This window comes from Salvelinus sp. IW2-2015, linkage group LG4p, assembly GCF_002910315.2.
Source record: "Salvelinus sp. IW2-2015 linkage group LG4p, ASM291031v2, whole genome shotgun sequence".
NCBI classification, from domain to species: Eukaryota; Metazoa; Chordata; class Actinopteri; order Salmoniformes; family Salmonidae; genus Salvelinus; species Salvelinus sp. IW2-2015.
In genome coordinates, this window is record NC_036841.1 from 17,218,638 (window position 1) to 17,241,498 (window position 22,861).

Genomic DNA, 22,861 nt, shown 5'->3' on the forward strand with positions numbered 1-22,861 from the left:
TCTCTCTCTGCCCCCCTTTCTCTCTCTCCCTCTCTCTTTCGCTTCCTGTCCCTTTGAAGACGGTTCAAAAGATGCTGAAATCCAACAAGCAGTTCTGCAGTAAACTGGGGAAGTACCACATGCCATTTGCCTGGTCCATCAGGTGAGGGACACTGAGCCACACTGTGTTTTCTGGTATCCTACTCACTCCATATCCTTTTATTGACCTTTTCTCCTTTAATGATCAAACTGCCTTTACTGCATCACAAGGAATGTCTATAAAGGTAATTGATCACTTTTCACTGTATCTTACACTCAAATCTATTGTCCTGTCTGTCTTGTCTGTGCGTCCGTCCGTCTGTCTGCCTCGTCTGTTCTGCCTGCCTGCCTGCCTGCCCGTCTGTCTATCTGTCTTGCCTTGCTGTCTGTCTCAGGTCTGTGTTTAAGGACAATCAGGGGACGGTGGACCGGGAGTCTCGCTTCTCGCCCCTCTTCAAACAGGAGAGCAACAAGATCTCCAGCGAAGATCTCATCAAGCTGGTGTCTGAGTACAGGAGGTAGGCCACCGAAAGGATATCAAGGCTGCATCCCAAATGGCACCCAATTCCCTATTTAGTGCACAACTTTTGACCAGGTCCCATAGGGCTCGAGTTGAAAGTAGAAATAGGTTGCCATTTGGGATACAGACCAAATCATGTCAGTTCGACCCCATGGTCCAGATCCCTTTTTTAGGTCGGAGTCATAGAGTTTGTCATGGCCATCTAACCCGACCTGGAAGACTCCTGGCCCTAGTCATAGTGAATGTATGGTGCTCACTGCTCACCCAATTCCTTGGCTCTCTCTGTGTCTTTGCAGGGCTGAGAAGACCAGTAAACTGCAGACCATTCCAGGGAACCTGGACATCACAGTGGACTATGTCCCTATGGAGCATCCAAGTAAGTCGGAACACTCTTTTCTCTTTCTTTCGACACCCCTCATGTCTCTCCTTCTCCTTCTCTCTCTTTATTTTCTCTCTCGCCTCTATCTCTCTCTCTCTTCTCTCTCTCTTCTCTCTCTCTCTCTCGTCTCTCTCTCTACCTCTTCCCCCTCTTCCTTTTCTACCTCTTCTCCCTCTCTCTCTCTCTGTACCTCTTTCCCTCTCTCTTTTTCTACCCCTCTCTCTCCTCTCTCTCTCTCTCCTTCCTACTCTCCCCCTCTATCTCTTTTCTACCCTCTCTCCCTCTCTCTCTCTCTCTCTTCTACTCTTCCCCCTCTATCTCTTTTCTACCCCTCTCTCTCCCTCTCTCTTCTCTGTACTCTCCTCCCCTATCTCTCTTTCTACCCCTCTCTATCTCTCTCCAATTCATTTTAAGGGCTTTATTGGCATGGGAAACATATGTTTACATTGCCAAAGCAAGTGAAATAGATAATACACACAAATAAAATAAACAATACAAAATTAACAGTTGACATTACACATTACACATAAATTCCCCAAATACTAAAGACGTCTGCCTGTCTGCCTGCAGACTGTGTGACGTCATCCTACGTGCCGGTCAAGCCCTTCGAGGACTGCAGCCAGCACCAGGCCACCGTGGAGGTGGAGGAGTTTGTCCAGGACTCCACCAAGTTCACCCAGCCACACCGCRTCTACAAGAACCACGTCTACGTCTACCCCCGACACCTCAAATACGACGGCCAGAAGAGCTTCGCCAAGGTACCGTACACACCCAAACCCACACATCGCTTGTAATGTACACTAGATATACTGAGAAATAGCATGGCAAGGAAGGACATGTAGTAGATACACAAGTCACACTGTACATTTCATATGTATATACTCTATTCTACTGTATTTTAGGCAACGCCACTCAGAAATTGCTCTTCCTAATATTTATCTATTTTTTAATTCCATTATTTTACTTTTATATCGGTGTGTATTGTTGTGAATTGTTAGATATCGCTACACCCGCAATATTATCTGCAAAATATGTGTATGTGACCAATACAATTTGATTAGATTTGACTTACATGGGACCTCTTTGCAGACACGTGTGAAACACTGTAGGCCCACAAATGTCACAATGTTATTTTCGTTCACAGGCTCGTAACCTTGCAGTCTATGTGGAGTTTCGGAGTTCGGATGAGGAAGTTGCCAAACCTTTGAAGGTGTAGTATCTCCTCTGTCATTGATAGCATTTAGAGTATCATGGTGGATTTTTGGAAAAACTTCACTTTTCTCTTTTTATTTTATTTTTTACTTGCTGCCTCAGTGCATATACGGCAAGCCTGGAGGTCCAGTTTACACCACAGCAGCCTGTTCCATAGTCCTTCACCACTCCCAGAACCCAGACTTCTATGATGAGGTGAGTGCGGAAGGAGACGGTTGAAGAGGTATGTGGCTAGAGATGGAAGGAGAGGGGGAGAGGCACGGGAAGAGATTGATTGGACGGGGTGCGCGCAGGGCTCTTATTGCCTGGTAGCCCGTTTTGTTTGTGCTCAGGCCAACTCCTCTGATGCTCATTATCATGCATGAGAGGGGTTGAAGCACAATCAGACATGTGCGTACCAGGCTAGAGCCCTCACCGTGTAGTGGCTGGTATAGGATAAAGTTTCCCCCAGACGCTGATCTTGGGTCAGTTTTTCATTTCCCCCACTAATAGTTAGGGTTAGGATTGGGGGAAGGGGAAGGGGAAGCTGATCCTAGATCTGTACCCAGGGGAACCTTCACCCTGGAATTTCGTGGCTCAGTTGATTGTTCACCACTGTGACACCAGTTGTCAATTCATCTTCTTTTTTTACTTATTGAGGCGTTTGTTTTAACGCACGATAAATTGTGATTTGATTTGATTTCTGTGCCTGTTTGTGAAATGGTCCCTTTGTTTCATCCTCTGCGTGCCAGGTGAAGATTGAGTTGCCCACCCAGCTCCACGAGAAGCACCATCTACTCTTCTCCTTCTACCATGTGACCTGTGACATCAACGCCAAGACCAACTCCAAGAAGAAGGAGGCCCTGGAGACCCCAGGTAGGGAGGAAGGAGAAATACTGTGGTCCTGGGTGGCTCACTTGGTAGAGCGTGGTGTTTGCGACACGCCAGGGTCGTGGGTTTGACTCCCGCTGGGGCCAGCAGTCTGAAAAGATATGCTTGTATAAAAGCATCTGTTAGGTGGCATGTATTAATACTGCCTTTGAGGCAAAGTCTGTCAATGCAGTGGATGGTCGACGTAGGCTATCACTGTGCAGCAACATCGCCTCGCGGTAGGGGATACTGTGTTGATTGTGTTAGGGAATCCAGGAGTGTGGTGGTGCATGCTACATCTACAGGCCATTACTACTGTGCTCTTGCTTTTGCTTGCTCTTTGGCGTCTGGGCCAGGGTGTAAAAGGCTTTGTGGCACTGCGGATATAACAAGGGCTTTATTAAACATCTGATTGATTTGATTTAACACTTACATACAGTATAGTGTTTTCCCATGTTTCTTTCGCCTGTGTGTTGTGTGTGTGTGTGTGTGTGTGTGTGTGTGTGTGTGTGTGTGTGTGTGTGTGTGTGTGTGTGTGTGTGTGGTGTGTGTGTGTGTGTGTGTGTGTGTGTGTGTGTGTGTGCGCGTGTACGCCCTGTGCATTGTGTGTGTGTGCGCGTGTGTGACTGCAGTGGGCTACTCGTGGCTGCCTCTGCTCAGAGAGGGTCGCCTGGCCTCACAGGAGTTCAACATCCCTGTGTCCTGTAGCCTGCCCCCTGGATACCTGCTCGTCAAAGAACCCGGATCTACTAAGGTAGAGGAGGGGGAGGGGGGAGACGGGGAGGGAGGGTGAGATGAATGGAAGGGAGCGAGCGAGGGAGTTAATAGAGAAAATAGGGGGGAAAGTAGAAAGATAATATTTGCATGGAAGGAGATACAGTAATTGAAAGAGAAGGCATTTTTGCTTTGTTAATGCAAATGTAAGTTTTGTCATGTCATAAAATTGAATTGATAGAGAGAGAGAGAGAGAGAGGTATGAAGAGAGCACACCCAAGGGAACAACAGTAAAGTGTGAAGCAAGCACCCTGGTGCTCAGTGACCCTTCCTCCCTCTCTCCCCCCAGAACGGCTCGGATCTGAAGTGGGTGGACGGAGGTAAGCCCATATTCAAGGTCTCCACCAACGTCCTCTCCACAGTCTACACTCAGGTAAGAGTCTGGCTTCACCCTGCCACTCCTTGGAAGCGCCACAAGTCAACTTTGTTCTTGAAATAAAAAAGTGTACTTAACCAAACATTAACGGGTCTCAACTCCAGCAAGGCAATCCTTGTTATCCCATCGTGATTTTAGGAGTGTGCCCCAAAGGGAACCCTATCCCCTATTTAGAGCACTACTTTTGACCATAGGGCTCTGGTCAAAACTAGTGCACTTTGTAGGGTTCCGTTTGGGATGCAGATTCAGTTAGTCCTCATCTCCACTCAGTGATGCTGGTTCTGGTTCTGGTTGTGACCGTGTCTTCTCTCTTTGATCGCCAGGAGCCCCACCTGAATCGCTTCTTCCAGCAGTGCCAAAAACGAGAGACGGACCTCTCCCAATCACCTACCTCAAACTTCCTCAACTGCCTGAAGGTCTGGAGAAATGAAGGAAGGGAGGGAGGATAGAGGGATGACTTCACATCTCTGCATTCTGCATTCTGCTCCCATACTATACACCCCATCACTGACTGTCTTTCTCTCTCGCTCCCTCCCTCTCTCTATCTCTCTCTCTGTCTATGGTATCTCTCTATGTCTGTCTGGCTATCTCTCTCTGTCTATGGCTATCTCTCTATCTCTCTGTCTATGGCTATCTCTCTATCTGTCTATGGCTATCTCTCTATCTGTCTATGGGATATCTCTCCTCTGTCTATGGCTATCTCTCTATCTCCTATGCTTCTGTCTATGGCTTTCTCTCTGTCTATGGCTATCTCTCTATCTCTCTGTCTATGGCTATCTCTCTCTCTGTCTATGGCTATCTCTCTATCGCTATCTCTTGTCTATGGCTATCTCTCTAGTCGCTCTCTCTTGTCCTATGGCTATCTCTCTATCGCTCCTCTCCTGTCTATGGCTATCTCGCTATCTCTCTCTCTGTCTATGGCTATCTCTCTATCGCTCTCTCTGTCTATGGCTATCTCTCTATCGCTCTCTCTGTCTATGGCTGTCTCTGTTTCTCTTTCTCTTTCTTCTCTCTCTCCCACAGGGCTTACTGAGCATTGAGAAGATTCCGGTGATAATTCGTTTCCTGCCGGTGCTCTTCAACCAGCTGTTCAAGGTCCTCACCCAGAACGACAACGACGAAGTCACCACCACCACCACCAGGTAGGATGGGGCACTGCAGGCCACAGACCACTCTCACTGCTACAGGATCCTGCAGGGATACATGTTGCCATATATGAATATTGCCAGATTAGTTATTAATGTTGCCAGGTTATGAATGTTGCCAGGTTGTGAATGTTGCCAGGTAATGATGACGACTGAGTGACCACCTTGTTGGCATGTGTTTCACCAGGGTGCTGGTCCACATTGTTGCTAAGTGCCATGAAGAAAACCTAGACCACTACCTGCACTCCTACATAAAGGTATGGTGCTCATTTCATTGGGATGTTAGCCCTGTCTTGCAGGATGAGCGAGGCTCAGATTCTGCAGTTGTTTAGCCGGGTAGTGTCATAGGGTGGAGGAGAGGGGTTGGGAGGAGAGGAGAGGAGAGAAGGGGAGAGGAGAGGAGAAGAGAGGGGATGGCATGAGAGGAGAGCAGAGGGGAGGGGAAGAGAGTAGCACACAGACAGCTTCATTTGTGAAGGCAGAGAAGGAGGCGTTGTGTGTGTGCACGTTTACACGTGAGAGTGTGTGTGCGTGTGTACGTACGTGTGTGTGTGTGTGTGTGGGCAGAGGTGGGGGCTTTGGGGTGTGGTGAGTGCAGGAGTGTGGCTGAGGGTCTAGGGCAATGTGCCCAGAACACTGTGGACACAGAGAGAAAAGAGAGTCTGCCACACACACACACACACACACACGGCTCTTAGCTAACACACAGATAAGCATGGCTGTGGGGAAGAGAAAAGGGGCGTGTCTGGTGGAAGGCAAACAAGGACACTGAGCCGTTTCAATAAGAATGCAAGGCATGCTTGTTAAGAAGAGAGAGAGACTGACAGACGGAGAGAGAGAGAGAGAGAGAGGAAGAGACAGAAAGTGAGAAAGGGAAATGGAGAATAGAACCAGCTTACCACAAGATTTTTCATGTCTGGTAGAAAGAAAACGAGAATCCTACAATTGATCTGTAAGAGGTGCAGAGAGACAGAAAGAGAAATGGAGGGAGGAGAAGAGGGGAGGAAAGAATGGGAGGGCCACTGTAATGGAACTGGCGTTACTATGGCAACTGATTGGCATGCTGCTCGTGGGGCTAGCAGCAAGCAATTTTCGACCAGTGCTTTCTCGCCGTGTGGGTGTGTGTGGCTGGGTACCAGATGTGTGTGTGTTTGTGTGCGTGTAGCATGTGTGTGTTTGTGCACGCTGCATATGCGCGTGTGCGTGCATCGTTGCATATGTGTGTGTGCGCGTGCGTGTGGTTACCGTTGTTAATGAATTAACTCAATTGGGTGACGTCTGTGGTAATGAGGTGTGTGTGTGCCATACATGTACAGTGTGGGTGGAACATTTCGCACAAAACGAGAAAAAGAGATTGAGTGCCAAAATAAGCACATAGATTTATAGATACAGTACAGAAGCACGTACCCCAATGAATTTGATGTGCCAAGGGAAAACTACATTAGATCAAGATTTTTTTGATGCATAATTTATTACAAATTTTGTCAGACTCAGCTTTTTCTTCATCCTCAACTCTGATTACATCAGCCTTAATCGGCGTTGTTTTGTTTTTTTGTAGGTTTAATTAAATGCAGAGCCAAACATATTGCATGTTTGGTTCCCTTGATGCTAGTAATGCGTGTACAGTAGAGAGAGAGAAAAGGTGTGTCTGTCTCTGTCTGTTTGTCTCTATGTCTGTCTCTGTGTCTTTCTCTGTCGGACTCTCTGTGTCTCTGGCCGTCTGTCTCACTGACCTTGTTCTCTCCTCTGCGGTGGTCAGTTTGTGTTCAAGGCGGAGTCGCACGGCTTCCGGACGGTCCACGAGGAGCTGGCCAAGGGCATGACCTCTGACCTGAAGAGCAACGAGCAGCCGGCCGTCAGGAACATCCTCAGGGTGAGCCTAGATGGCCGCCACGCCCAGCCCCGAATGACACCCTAATGACACCCAGTCCCAAATGACACCCTATTCCCATGAAGGAAACCACAGGGCTCTGGTCAAAAAAAAGTGCACTGTAAAGGGAATAGGGTGTCATTTGGGTGGATAGTCCCATGATCTACAGATGCTCACACGATCAACAAACTGTCAACTGCAACTCTGTTGACATGCAACTGCTTGCTAGGGTTACGGTTAGGTTTAGGGTTAGAGTAAGGGTTAGGCCTAGGGTTAAGGTTAGGTTTAGGGTTAGAGTAAGGGTTAAGGGTTAGGCCTAGTGTTAGTGTTAGTGAATAGTTAATTGAAATGTTGAAATGTTGACAGTTAGTTGGACATCTACTGAACATCTACAAACCTATTTGGGACTATCCAAATAAAGTCATACCTAGAAATGTCATGCATAGACATGATAGGATGCCTTATCTTACATAGCAAAGCAGTCTGTATGCTCTACATTATATAGTTCATTGTGCCGTTGAATGTGACCCTGAGTGCTTAACTGAACGTGACCCGCATAATCTGACCCCTGTTTGACCTTTTACCCCTGTCTGCTGCAGTTTTCCTGGTTCTTCTTCGAACTCATTGTCAAGTCCATGGCCCAGCATCTAATGGATTCAGACAATGTCAAGGTATAGAAACATAACATATGAAGGTATAATATATACATATACACTCACCGGCCAGTTTATTAGGTACACCCATCTAGTAGCAGGTCGGACCCCCATTTGCCTTCTGAACAGCCTGAATTCTTCGGGGCATTCTATAAGGTTTCGGAAACGTTCCACGGGGATGTTGGTCCATGCTGACGCAATGGCATCACACAGTTGCTGCAGATTGGACAGCAGTACATTCGTGCTGAAAACAGCCCGTTCCATCTCATCCCAAAGATGTTCTATTGGGTTGAGGTCTGGGCACTGACCAGGACACTAAAGTAAACTGAACTCGCTGTCATGTTCCAAGTGATGTCCACTCCTCAATTGTCCAGTGTTGGTGATCACGTGCCCTCTGGAGCCGCTTCTTCTTGTTTTTAGCTGATAGGAGTGGAACCCAGTGTGGTGGTCTGCTGCAATAGCCCATCCGTGACAAGGATCGACAAGTTGTGCATTGCGAGATGCTGTTCTGCACACCACCTGTTGTAACTTCTCTGTTATTTGTCTGTTTGTGGCCCGAGTGTTAGCTTGCACGATTCTTGCCATTCTCCTTTTGACCGCTCTCCTCAACGAGCTGTTTTCGCACAGAGAACTGCCGCTAACTGGATGTTTTTTGTTTGTCGCCCCATTCTCGGTAAACCCAGGAGGACGGCCGTTTCTGAGATACTGGATCCGGCGCGCCCGGCACCAACGATCATGCCACGCTTAAAGTCTCTTAGGTCACTTGTTTTGCCCATTCTAACGTTGATGGCTGCTTTATATAGCAAACCACGGCCGCATGACTCACTGTCTGTAGGAGCCATCCATTTTSAKGRRSGGGGGGGGGGGGGTGTACTTAATAAACTGGCCAGTGTGTGTATATGCCACTTACCAGACACTTTTATCCAAAGCGACTTACAGTACGATACAAAAAAAAAGTTATTACTCAAGTTAGTACTCAAGTCTCATAAATTCAGATTCTCTCGAGCCTACCGTCCAAACCTTATATTGGGCCTGCATCTGTACTATCTCCCACTGTATCATTCAGTGCTGTTACTGCATACATTTTGTAGTATGTACATACGATCCCTGCTGGAATTGAACCTACGACCTTAGTGTTGCTAATGCAACGTATACATTAGGCCTATATGTTAAGTTCCATGTTATGTGTGCCTCAGCTCCCTCGACCACAGAGGTTCCCTTCAACCTACCTGAGTCGTCTGGAGAGCCTGGTCATGACCGTGTCCGACCACATCTTCTGGAAGAACAAGGAGCTGGCAGAGGAGACCCGCAGTGCAAACCTGGCCGTGGCAGCCTTTGTCAAGGTGAGCATCACACACACACACACACACACATTACATGCTTAGGGAGCTGTTCTTATCACTTGTCGAGATCGAGCTCCAATGCTGCCAATGGTAATACATTTGTGTTCCCTGACTAATGAAGCGGAGATGAACGCAATTAAGCTAACTGTAAATTGAAAATGTCTTCCGCTGCTAACTATTGTTCGATATTGATTTCCTTAAAGAGATTCTCTGGTACTTTTGTGTACTTTTTAGACAGTATTTCTGAAAGTAGCACTCGTGAGCCACAAGTGGTCCCCGAAAATTGCATACTACGTCACATATGTGCAGATATGTGCACCACTTCATTGCTCTCTCTCTGTCTGCTCTGGGTGCATGATGTGCCTCTTGCTAGATGTCACTCAAATGCGAGGGGCTGAAGCTCATTGGCTAGARCTTGAATTGCTAGGGAGGTAAAACAGTAATTCTGCTTATAGATTATGCATGTATGAACTACACGTTGACACATCTAGCCGAAAGCCGGAGGTTTAAAAGATACTTAGAAGTCTCCAAAGTTCCGGAGCATGTTTTTAACTGTGTTGTGAAATTATGAAATGGTCTCTCTCTTTCATGTTCTTCATTAACTAATGCTGACCCCGACTCTCCATCTCTCCCTTTCTCAATCCATCACTCCCTCTTTCCCTACCTCCCTACTCTCCTCCCTATCTCCCTCCCCCTCTCCCCTCCCTCCATCCATCCCTCCCTCTTTTCCTCCCTCCCTCCAGCGTTGCTTCACCCTCATGGACCGAGGGTTCACCTTCAAGCTGATCAGCAACTATGTCAACATGATCACAGCCACTGACAACAAGGTTACACACACACTCACATACAYGTACAAACACACACACATACACACGTTCTTCTCATTCTGTCTCTCATTCACAGAATTGTGTGCATAAAGCATTTGCTTATCTGTCGGTGTAATAGCCAATGTCACTCACTGTAGAATAGAAAGCATTAGAAAACAATGAAATAGATAGTAGACTAGAAAACAATGAAATAGATACTAGAATAGAAAACAATGAAATAGATAGTAGACTAGAAAACAATGAAATAGATACTAGAATAGAAAACAATGAAATAGATACTAGACTAGAAAACAATGAAATAGACACTAGAATAGAAAACAATGAAATAGATAATAGAATAGAAAACAATGAAATAGAYACTAGAMTAGAAAACAATGAAATAGAYACTAGAATAGAAAACAATGAAATAGATACTAGAATAGAAAACAATGAAATAGATACTAGAATAGAAAACAATGAAATRGATACTAGAATAGAAAACAATGTACTTCAGAGATGTTGTGGTGTTTTTATTCGGTCAATCAGGTTGTGACCCCGACGTTTCTCTCAACAGGTGCTGTGTGAGTTCAAGTTTGAGTTCCTGCGAGAGGTGTGCAACCACGAGCACTACATCCCTCTCAGTCTGCCCCTCCCTTCCGCTCGCATCACAGGTCAGAAGTCATCTAGGGTTCACAGGGACCCAATCGAAGTGCGTCTTAGGTTTTAACACCGTTGCATTCATCTTCATTCATTGCACCGCTTAACACTTTTCTTTTTTGTTCTTTCTCTTTCCTGTCCATTTCAGACAACGCATCACAAGAAACGCAAAGTGCTCAGGGTAACTATCGGTCCCCTTTGATGATATTTTGTGATATTCACAAACCATCATTTAGTTTAGTGTAGTGGTACTAGGTACGAGGACCAGCTCTGGTCCCTGAGATGTTGCCAACCGGTCCCTAAAATGATTAGCTGACATCAATGTAGTCAATTCTAAAGTGTTAGTTTTCATGTAAGGGTTCCTCCAAGAAGGAAGAACCACAGCTGTCTGGTCTCTGCTATAAAGCAAGTTGAGAAACACTGGTAAATGAGACTTGGATGATTTTAGGGCACTGAGCTCTCTCTCTCTCGCTCTGCCGCCCACAACCCCCTCTCCATATCTCTCTCTCGAACTCTATCTCTCTTCCTCCCCCTCTCTCTCTCTGCCTCTTTCTCTCCCCCTTTCTTCCCCCCCAAACCCCTCTCTCTCCCTCCTTACTCTCCACCCTAGTGGATGTGCCGGAGTACAGCCTGACGGGCGAGTTCTGCCGGAAGCACTTCCTGACGGGCTTGTTGCTACGGGAGCTGGGCCTGGCGTTGCAGGATGAGCAGGACCTGCGCCACCTGGCCCTCGCCAGCCTCAAGAACCTGATGGCCAAGCACTCGCTGGACGCCCGCTACGCCATGAAGGTACGCCACGCACGCCAGCACCATGTAGCGGGCACCAGATGATAATATAACATGTGTCCCTAATGGGACCGTATTTTCTGTATAGTGCACTAGTTTTGACCAGAGCCCTATAGCCTAGAAGTACACTGTATATACAAGAGTATATGGACACCCCTTCAAATGAGTGGATTTGACTATTTCAGCCGCACCCGTTGCTGACAGGTGTATAGAATTGAGCACACCGCCATGCAATCTCCATAGACAAACATTAGCAATAGAATGGCCTTTCCAACAAGTCAGTTCGACAACTTTCTGCCCTGCTAGAGCTGCCTCGGTCAACTGTTAAGTGCTGTTATTGCGAAGTGGAAACGTCTAGGAGTAACAACGGCTCAGCCGCGAAGTGGTAGGCCACACAAGCTCACAGAACGGGACCGGCGAGTGCTGAAGCGCGTAAAAATAATCTGTCCTCGGTCGCAACAGTTACTAGCAACACTTACTACCGAGTTCCAAACTGCCTCTGGAAGCAACGTCTGCACAAGAACTGTCCGTCGGGAGTTTCATAAGATGGGTTTCCATGGCCGAGCAGCCGCACTCAAGCGTAAGATCACCATGCACAATGCCAAGTGCTTGGCTGGAATGGTGTAAAGCTCACCTCCATTGGACTCTGGAGCAGTGGCAACGCGTTCTCTGAAGTGATGAGTCACGCTTCACCGTCTGGCAGTCCGACGGACCGTCTGGGAGTCCGACTACACTTACAGAGTGTATGTCTGTAAGAAAGAGATGTGAATGTAAGCTAGGGTCTTGTAGCAATATTAGCCTGGTTCCAGACATGTTTTAGTTTAGCCAACTCCTCTGATTACCGTTGACAGTTGACCTGGTTAAATAAAGGTGAAATAAAAAAAATTGTGAGTTGGCTGAAGCGCAAACAGTTCTGGGACCAGACTGTTCCAATGTTGATGTTCCACACAGGAAACTGAAATATTTTGATTGGACAGTGTACGATGTACTATAGCTGACTGAAACATATTCACAGTAAAATAAATTTTTAGATATTTGCCTGTCATCACTTCACACTTCCAGGAGTGTTTTCGGTGTCAAGATTTTCTCACAGATATTGGGTTGACTTAAAGCGTGTGTGTGTGTGTGTGTGTGAGTGTGTGGTGTGTGTGTGTGTGTGTTAGGAGCGAGAGGCACATTACAGTGATGGCTATGAGGATTTGAAACAGCAGGAAATCATTAAACTGGGCACACACGCTCTCTGACACACACACACCCTATCCTGCGGTCCTGTGTACAGGAAGCAGACTATGTAATGCGCCATTCCCACTGGGACCTCTGAGCACTCGAGGAGAGAAGGTGGCTTGGAGAGTGGTGCTGGGAAGGATCCAGCTTGCGTCCCAAATGGCGCCCTATTCCCTATAGTTCCCATAGGGCTCTGGTCAAGAGTAGTGCACCATGTAGGGAATAGGGTGCCATTTTGGACTCATCCCCAGACAGCCAGATCCCATCTGAGATTAGGAGCCTGCCAAACCCAACACTGTACAACTGTTGACAGATCTCTGTTTCTCGCTCTCTCAATCACGTAGAGTTTAAAGCCCCTGATAGTTACTCTCTGTAAGTCTGTTGCTCACTATCGGTCTTTCTCTCTCTCTTTGTCTCTCTGTCTCTCTCTCTCTTCCCTGCATTTCTCCCTCACCCTCAAACTCCTCTCTCTCTCCTCCCATTCTCTATTTCTCTCTCCTCTCTCTCTCTGCCACCGCTCTCTTTCCTCCCTCTGCCMCTCCCCCTCTCTCTCTCCTCCCTCTCTCTTCATATTCTCCAGGATAAGCAGGCGAGAATAGCGTCCCTCTACCTGCCTCTGTACGGCCTCATCCTGGACAACATGCCTCGCTTCTTCCTCCGAGACCTCTTCCCCATCTACTTCACCTCCAGTGACCAAGTAAGAGCCTCCACTGCAGCCCTGATTGACTGCAGCCCTGCCCACGACCAAGCAAAGTGCCACAAAGCCACTGTTGTTGTAGTGATGTCATAGTTTGGCGCGGCCCGCAATGCTACTTTAGGGTCATGTATGTCCAGTCACAGCACCGTTCACAGAGGCTAGGGAGGGAGCGGTGGAGGGAGGGGGAGAGAGAGAGAGAGAGAGAGAGAGGAAGGGCAGCGATAAACGTTTACACAAGCACAGCCGCTAATGTTACTTTTAAACACAGGAAACGGTAATTAAGCTTTAATAAGGGAAACCTGCATTTATGGTTCCCATTTATATTAGACGTGCCTCGGGAGAACCTGGAAGGGAAATGTTTCGTTTTTATATTCATCATTGACAGGTAGTGGAATCGAGCTTTACCCAGGCAGACTCTCTCTAGACTCTCAGACTCCAATATCTTGCTCACTGGTGTTGCAGTGAACTGTGTCCCTCTGGGCCAGTGGAGTCAAAGTGAAATGTTTCCCTCTGGCCCAGTGGTGTTACAGTATAATGTTTCCCTCTAGCCTAGTGGTGTCAGTGATTTTTTTCCCTCTGTGCTAGTGGTGTCACAGTGAGATGTTTCCCTCTGGCCTAGTGGTGTCACAGTGAAATGTATGCCTCTGGACCAGTTGTGTTAAAGGCTCTGCATGGTCAATCAGGTGTCTGAAGTGGTCGTACAGCATCGTTTACTGCAATGCAGCCTCCGCAAACGTCTGGGCTTTCAAACTTCTTGCGCTTAACGGAGCAGAGCAGAGCTATTGTGAAGGAAGTTGTCAAGGAAGTGAGTTTGTGTTTATACTGGACGTGCCGCCTCCACCTACCGTCAACCAGTCATGTCAATGCGGAGCTATTCGTAGACCCCCGCGATGTTACACAATTTGAGAGGCGCACAGCGACTAGGTACGGAGCTTGATTTGGCCTCTGCATGGCTCCGGAGGCTCCGCAATTGCGCCAACCACTCCACAAATTTCTTGTTAACAAACTATAGTTTTGGCAAGTCGGTTAGGACATCTACTTTATGCATGACACAAGTCATTTTTCCAACAATTGTTTACAGACAGATTATTTCACGTATAATTCACTGTATCACAATTCCAGTGGGTCAGAATTTTACATACGCTAAGTTGACTGTGCCTTTAAACAGCTTGGAAAATTCCAGAAAATGATGTCATGGCTTTAGAAGCTTCTGATAGGGTAATTGACATCATTTGAGTCAATTGGAGGTGTACCGTGGATGTATTTCAAGCCTACCTTCAAACTCAGTGCCTCTTTGCTTGACATCATGGAAAATCAAAAGAAATCAGCCAAGACCTCAGAAAAACAATTGTAGACCTCCACAAGTCTGGTTCATCCTTGGAGCAATTTCCAAACGCCTGAAGGTACCAAGTTCATCTGTACAAACAATAGTACGCAAGTATAAACACCATGGGACCACGCAGCCGTCATATCGCTCAGGAAGGAGACGCGTTCTGTCTCCTTGAGAGAATGTACTTTGTGCAAAAGTGCAAATCAATCGCAGAACAACAGCAAAGGACCTTGGAAGATGCTGGAGGAAACAGGTACAAAAGTATCTATATCCACAGTAAAACGATCCTATATCGACATAAGCTGAAAGGCCACTCAGCAAGAAAAGCCACTGCTCCAACACCGCCATCAAAAAGCCAGACTACGGTTTGCAACTGCACATGGGGACAAATATTCTACCTTTTGGAGAAATATCCTCTGGTCTGATGAAACAAAAATATAACTTTTTGGCCATAATGACCATTGTTATGTTTGGAGGAAACAGGGGGAGGCTTGCAAGCCGAAGAACACCATCCCAACCGTGAAGCAAGGGGGTGGCAGCATCATGTTGTTGGGGTGCTTTGCTGCAGGAGGGACTGGTGCACTTCACAAAATAGATGGCATCATGAGGCAGGAAAATTATGTGAATATATTGTAGCAACATCTCAAGACATCAGTCAGGAAGTTAAATCTTGGTCGCAAATGGGTCTTTCAAATGGACAATGACCCCAAGCATACTTCCAAAGTTGTGGCAAAATGGCTTAAGGACAACAAAGTCAAGGTATTGGAGTGGCCATCACAAGGCCCTGACCTCAATCCTACAGAAAATTTGAGGGCAGAACTGAAAAAACGTGTGCGAGCAAGGATCCTACAAACCTGACTCAGTTACACCAGCTCTGTCAGGAGGAATGGGCCGAAATTCACCCAACTTATTGTGGGAAGCTTGTGGAAGGCTACCCGAAACATTTGACCCAAGTTAAACAATTTAAAGGCAATGCTACCAAATACTAATTGAGTGTATGTAATCTTCTGACCCACTGGGAATGTGATGAAAGAAATAAAAGCTGAAATTAATCATTCTCTCTACCTTTATTCTGACATTTCACATTCTTAAAATAAAGTGGTGATCCTAACTGATCTACAACAGGGAATTTTTGCTAGGATTAAATGTCAGGAATTGTGAAAAACTGAGTTTATTTCATGTAAACAATTGTTGGAAAATTTACTTGTGTCATGCACAAAGTAGATGTCCTAACCGACCTGCCAAAACTATAGTTTGTTTACAAGAAATTTGTGGAGTGGTTGAAAAACGAGTTTTAATGACTCCAAACCTAAGTGTATGTAAACTTCCGACTTCAACTGTGTGTATGTGTGTGTGTAAATATATATGCTACTGCTGGACCAAAGAAATCTTGGTCGACCAACATGCAGTCTATCGACCAAACAATCGACCAGTCACCTAATTGGGGTCAGCCCTAAAGGGATAGCATATTGTTTTTAAACGTGTGCTTGCTTTTCTCCTCTGACAAAACCAAAGCTGATTCAGAGGTGGTATGGCAGATTTCAAACTCTTCAGCGAAGGACTCGGGTAGGATACACATGACTATCCTCGATGAAAGGTGGCTATCGAGGAGGGTCGGACAGTCTTTAGTTCGCCGACAAAGGAATTGACATCTCCTCAACCACTTATCGGGTTCCAAGTAACACGGAGGAGAGAGGGTGGAGCACGGACTTTTGCCCAAATGAGAAAAGGCTACAGTGAAATTAATCCCTCTAGTCTAGTGGTGTCGCACTGAAATGTATCCCTCTAGCCTAGTGGTGTTCCAGTAAACTCTTTCCCCCTCTCAAGGGTTCAAGAGATGACCTGAGTGTGGGAGGGGGTGTGGCAGGTCCTGTGGCTCACGTCATTCGCCATGGTAACTCGGTGGATGCCTCCTTTTCCAAAGAAGTGCTCAACTCCATCACAGGTAGTGTGTGTGTGTGTGTGTGTGTGTGTGTTTGCAACTGTGTCTGCACCATAACCTCTAACCCTTCTCCTGCCCCCAGCCTTCTCCTCCCTGGCTGTTTCCACGGGTAACCATGCCGACTCACGGGGTTCTCTGATCAGCATAGAGTCCAACCCCAGCACCAGTGACAGGAACAGCGAGAAGATGGACGGATGTGAAAAGGTGAGAAAGATGACAGAAGAAAAGGGGAGTTAGGGAGAGAGAGGTGGGAGGTAGAGTGAGGGGGGGGGGTTGGCAGAGAGAGAAGGAGAAAGACAACACGCATTCTTCTTCATGCAATAGTGATAATATTTTTGTTTTTTCTTAAGCCAGCACAGTCTGCACAACATTTCCGGATATGACATTCCGCTGAGTGAGTCATCTTTCACACTTTTCACATCCGTCCATCTTCTCGCTGTTCCTGTCGCTGGGGTTGGACTCTATGCTAATCAGAAGACCCCGCGAGTCGGCATGGTTACCGGTGGAAACAGCCAGGGAGGAGAAGGCTGGGGCAGGAGAAGGGTTAGAGGTTATGGTGCAGACACAGTTGCAAACACACACACACAACACACACACACACACCTGTGATGGAGTTGAGCACTTCTTTAGAGAAGGAGGCATCCACCGAGTTACCATGGCGAATGACGTGAGCACAAGACCTGCCACACCCCTCCACACTCAGGTCATCTCTTGAACCCTTGAGAGGGGGAGAGTTTACTGGAACACCACGCCTAGAGGGATACATTTCAGTGCGACACACACTAGACTAGAGGGATTAATTTCACTGTAGCCTTTTCTCATTTGGCAAAAGTCCGTGCTCCACCTCTCTCTCTCGTGTTACTTGGAACCCGATAAGTGGTTGAGGAGATGTCAATTCCTTTGTCGGCGAACTAAAGACTGTCCGACCCTCCTCGATAGCCACCTTTCATGAGGATAGTCATGTGTATCCTACCCGAGTCCTTCGCTGAAGAGTTTGAAATCTGCCATACCACCTCTGAATCAGCTTTGGTTTTGCAGAGGAGAAAAGCAAGCACACGTTTAAAAACAATATGCTATCCTTAGGGCTGACCCCAATTAGGTGACTGGTCGATTGTTTGGTCGATAGACTGCATGTTGGTCGACCAAGATTTCTTTGGTCCAGCAGTAGCATATATATTTACACAACACATACACACAGTTGAAGTCGGAAGTTTACATACACTTAGGTTTGGAGTCATTAAAACTCGTTTTCAACCTCCACACAAATTTCTTGTAAACAAACTATAGTTTTGGGCAGGTCGGTTAGGACATCTATCTTGTGCATACACAGTAAATTTCCAACAATTGTTTACATGAAATAAACTCAGTTTTTCACAATTCCTGACATTTAATCCTAGCAAAAATTCCCTGTTGTAGATCATTAGGATCACCACTTTTATTTAAGAATGTGAAATGTCAAATAAGAGAGAGAATGATTAATTTCAGCTTTTATTTCTTTCATCACATTCCCAGTGGGTCAGAAGATTACATACACTCAATTAGTATTTGGAAGCATTGCCTTTAAATTGTTTAACTTGGGTCAAATGTTTCGGGTAGCCTTCCACAGCTTCCCACAATAAGTTGGTGAATTTCGGCCCATTCCTCCTGACAAGGCTGGTGTAACTGAGTCAGGTTTGTAGGATCCTTGCTCGCACACGTTTTTTCAGTTCTGCCCAAATTTTCTTTAGGATTGAGTCAGGGCCTTGTGATGGCCACTCCAATACCTTGACTTTGTTGTCCTTAAGCCATTTTGCCACAACTTTGGAAGTATGCTTGGGGTCATTGTCCATTTGAAAACCCATTTGCGACCAAGATTTAACTTCCTGACTGATGTCTTGAAGTTTGCTACAATATATTCAAATAATTTTCCTGCCTCATGATGCCATCTATTTTGTGAAGTGCACCAGTCCCTCCTGCAGCAAAGCACCCAACAACATGATGCTGCCACCCCCTTGCTTCACGGTTGGGATGGTGTTCTTCGGCTTGCAAGCCTCCCCTGTTTCTCCAAACATAACAATGGTCATTATGGCCAAAAGTTATATTTTTTTTCATCAGACCAGAGGATATTTCTCCAAAAGGTAGAATATTTGTCCCCATGTGCAGTTGCAAACCGTAGTCTGGCTTTTTGATGGCGGTGTTGGAGCAGTGGCTTCTTCCTTGCTGAGTGGCTTTCAGCTTATGTCGATATAGGACTCGTTTTACTGTGGATATAGATACTTTTGTACTGTTCCTCCAGCATCTTCACAAGGTCCTTTGCTGTTGTTCTGCGATTGATTTGCACTTTTGCACCAAAGTAACATCTCTCAAGGAGACAGAACGCGTCTCCTTCCTGAGCGATATGACGGCTGCGTGTCCCATGGTTTTATACTTGCGTACTATGTTTTGTACAGATGAACTTGGTACCTTCAGGCGTTTGGAAATTGCTCCAAGGATAACCAGACTTGTGGAGGTCTACAATTGTTTTTCTGAGGTCTTGGCTGATTTCTTTTGATTTTCTGATGTCAAGCAAAGAGGCACTGAGTTTGAAGGTAGGCCTTGAAATACATCCACAGGTACACCTCAATTGACTCAAATGATGTCAATTACCCTATCAGAAGCTTCTAAAGCCATGACATCATTTTCTGGAATTTTCCAAGCTGTTTAAAGGCACAGTCAACTTAGCGTATTAAACTTCTGACCCACTGGAATTGGATACAGTGAATTATACGTGAATATAATCTGTAAACAATTGTTGGAAATGACTTGTGTCATGCATAAAGAAGATGTCCTAACCGACTTGCCAAACTATAGTTTGTTAACAAGAAATTTGTGGAGGGTTGGCGCAATTGCGGAGCCTCCGGAGCCATGCAGAGGCAAATCAAGCTCCGTACCTAGTCGCTGTGCGCCTCTCAAATTGTGTAACATGCGGGGTCTACGAATAGCTCCGCATTGACATGACTGGTTGACGGTAGGTGAGGGGCACGTCCAGTATAAACACAAACTCACTTCCTTGAAAACTTCCTTCACAATAGCTCCTCTGCTCGTTAAGCGCAAGAAGTTTGAAAGCCCAGACGTTTGCGGAGGCTGCATTGCAGTAAACGATGCTGTACGACCACTTCAGACCCCTGATTGACCATGCAGAGCCTTTAACACAACTGGTCCAGAGGCATACATTTCACTGTGACACCACTAGCCAGAGGGAACATCTCACTGTGACACCACTAGCACAGAGGGAAAAAAATCATGACACCACTAGGCTAGAGGAACATTATACTGTAACACCACTGGGCCAGAGGGAAACATTTCACTTTGACTCCACTGGCCCAGAGGACACAGTTCACTGCAACACCAGTGAGCAGATATTGGAGTCTGAGAGTCTAGAGAGAGTCTGCCTGGGTAAGCTCGATTCCACTACCTGTCAATGATGAATATAAACGAAACATTTTCCCTTCCAGGTCTCCCGAGGCACGTCTAATATAAATGGGAACATAAATGCAGGTTTCCCTTATTAAAGCTTAATTACCGTTTCCTGTGTTTAAAAGTAACATTAGCGGCTGTGCTTGTGTAAACGTTTATCGCTGCCCTTCCTCTCTCTCTCTCTCTCTCTCTCCCCTCCCACCGCGTCCCTCCCTAGCCTCTGTGAACGGTGCTGTGACTGGACATACATGACCCTAAAGTAGCATTGCGGGCCGCGCCAAACTATGACATCACTACAACAACAGTGGCTTTGTGGCACTTTGCTTGGTCGTGGGCAGGGCTGCAGTCAATCAGGGCTGCAGTGGAGGCTCTTACTTGGTCACTGGAGGTGAAGTAGATGGGGAAGAGGTCTCGGAGGAAGAAGCGAGGCATGTTGTCCAGGATGAGGCGTCCAGAGGCAGGTAGAGGGACGCTATTCTCGCCTGCTTATCCTGGAGAATATGAAGAGAGAGGGAGGAGAGAGAGAGGGGGAGTGGCAGAGGGAGGAAAGAGAGCGGTGGCAGAGAGAGAGAGGAGAGAGAAATAGAGAATGGGAGAGAGAGAGAGGAGTTTGAGGGTGAGGAGAAATGCAGGGAAGAGAGAGAGAGCAGAGAGACAAAGGAGAGAGAGAAAGACCGATAGTGAGCAACAGACTTAAAGAGAGTAACTATCAGGGGCTTTAAACTCTACGTGATTGAGAGAGCGAGAAACAGAGATCTGTCAACAGTTGTACAGTGTTGGGTTTGGCAGGCTCCTAATCTCAGATGGGATCTGGCTGTCTGGGGATGAGTCCAAAATGGCACCCTATCCCTACATGGTGCACTACTCTTGACCAGAGCCCTATGGAACTATAGGGAATAGGGCGCCATTTGGGACGCAAGCTGGATCCTCCCAGCACCACTCTCCAAGCCACCTTCTCTCTCGAGTGCTCAGAGGTCCCAGTGGAATGGCGCATTACATAGTCTGCTTCCTGTACACAGGACGCGAGGATAGGGTGTGTGTGTGTCAGAGAGCGTGTGTGCCCAGTTTAATGATTTCCTGCTGTTTCAAATCCTCATAGCCATCACTGTAATGTGCCTCTCGCTCCTAACACACACACACACACCACACACTCACACACACACACACACACACGCTTTAAGTCAACCAATATCTGTGAGAAAATCTTGACACCGAAAACACTCCTGGAAGTGTGAAGTGATGACAGGCAAATATCTAAAAATTTATTTTACTGTGAATATGTTTCAGTCAGCTATAGTACATCGTACACTGTCCAATCAAAATTTTTCTTTCCTGTGTGGAACATCAACATTGGAACAGTCTGGTCCAAAAATGTTTGCCGCTTCAGCCAACTCACAATTTTTTTATTTCACTTAACCAGTAACTGTCAACGGTAATCAAGGAGTTGGCTAAACTAAAACATGTCTGGAACCAGGCTAATATTGCTACAAGAACCTAGCTTCATTCACATCTCTTTCTTACAGACATACACTCGTAAGTGTGTCGGACTCCCAACGGTCCTCGACTGCAACGGTGAAGCTGAACTCATCATTCAGAAAACGCGTTGCCACTGCTCCAGAGTCCAATGGAGGTGAGCTTTACACCATTCCAGCAAGGACTTGCATTGTGCATGTGATCTTACGCTTGAGTGCGCTGCTCGGCATGGAAACCATCTTATGAAACTCCGAGACAGTTTTGTGCAGACGTTGCTTCCAGAGCAGTTGGAACTCGTAGTAATGTTTGAGTAACTGTTGCGACCGAGAGGACAGATTATTTTACGCGCTTCCGCACTCGCCTCCCGTTCTGTGAGCTGTGGGCCTACACTTTCGCGCTGAGCCGTTGTACCTAGACGTTTCCACTTCGCATAAACACTTAATACAAGTTGACCGAGGCAGCTAGCGGGCAGAAAGTTGTCGAACTGATTTGTTGGAAGGCCATTCTATTGCTAATGTTTGTTTATGGAAGTTGATGCGGTGTGCTCCAATTCTATACACCTGTCAGCAAAGGGTGCGGCTGAAATAGTCAAATCACTCATTTGAAGGGGTGTCCCATATCTCTTGTATATACAGTGTAATTCTAGCATAGGGCTCTGGTCAAACTAGGTGCACTAATACAGAATACGGTCCATTAGGGACACAGTTATATTATCATCTGGTGCCGCTCAATGGTGCTGCGCGTGGCGACTTCATGCGTAGCAGGGCGTCCAGCGAGTGCATTGGCATCAGGTCTTGAGGCTGGCGAGGCAGGTGGCGCTCTTGCTCATCCTGTAACGCCAGCCCAGCTCCGTAGCAAAAGCCCTCAGGAGTGCTTCCGACGCAAGACTCGCCCGTCAGCTTTGTACTCGGCACATCCACTAGGTGGAAGTAAAAGAGGGAGAGTAGGGGTTTGGGGGAAAAAGGGGAGAGGAAAGAGGCAGAGAGAGAGAGGGAGGAAGAGAGTAGAGTTCGAGAGAGGATATGCGAGGGGGTTGTGGCGGCAGAGCGAGAGAGAGAGACTCGTGCCCTAAAATATCCAGGTCTCATTTACCAGTTTTTCCAACTTGCTTTATAGCAGAGACCAGACAGCTGTGTGTTTCCTCTTGAGGACCCTTACATTGAAACTAACAACTTTAGAATGACTCATTGAACGTCCAGCTAATCATTTTTAGGGACCGGTGGCAAATCTCAGGACAAAGCTGTCTCGTACCTAGTACACTACAATAAACTAAATGATGGTTTGTGATCTCCAAATATATCACAAGGGACCGATCAGTTACCCCTGACACTTGCGTTCCTTGATGAATGCGTTGTTTGAATGGACAGAAAGA

General features: G+C 46.6%; 1 protein-coding gene and 1 pseudogene across 1 annotated transcript; one reads left to right on the forward strand and one right to left on the reverse strand.

The window, feature by feature from the left end:
* The window catches only part of LOC111957373 (dedicator of cytokinesis protein 10-like), a 130,436-nt pseudogene that overhangs the window by 58,055 nt on the left and 49,520 nt on the right, over window positions 1-22,861 (forward strand).
* Window positions 16,853-20,491, reverse strand: LOC139024054 (dedicator of cytokinesis protein 10-like). Its single transcript, XM_070438444.1, has 3 exons — window positions 20,392-20,491; window positions 17,185-17,299; window positions 16,853-17,108 (listed from the first exon to the last, which is right to left on the reverse strand). The coding sequence occupies exons 1-3, from the start codon at window positions 20,446-20,448 to the stop codon at window positions 16,981-16,983; spliced, it is 300 nt and encodes a 99-aa protein (XP_070294545.1). The 5' UTR covers window positions 20,449-20,491; the 3' UTR covers window positions 16,853-16,980.

Bases quoted from the DNA above. Each gene is read 5' to 3' on its own strand.
- LOC139024054 (XM_070438444.1), bottom strand. From the start codon at position 20,448: ATGCCTCGCTTCTTCCTCCGAGACCTCTTCCCCATCTACTTCACCTCC. The intron at 17,300-20,391 runs GTAAGAGCCTCC...CCCCCTCTCAAG, and splicing joins ACTTCACCTCCAGTGACCAA to GGTTCAAGAGATGACCTGAG. The intron at 17,109-17,184 runs GTGTGTGTGTGT...CTCCTGCCCCAG, and splicing joins AGTGCTCAACTCCATCACAG to CCTTCTCCTCCCTGGCTGTT.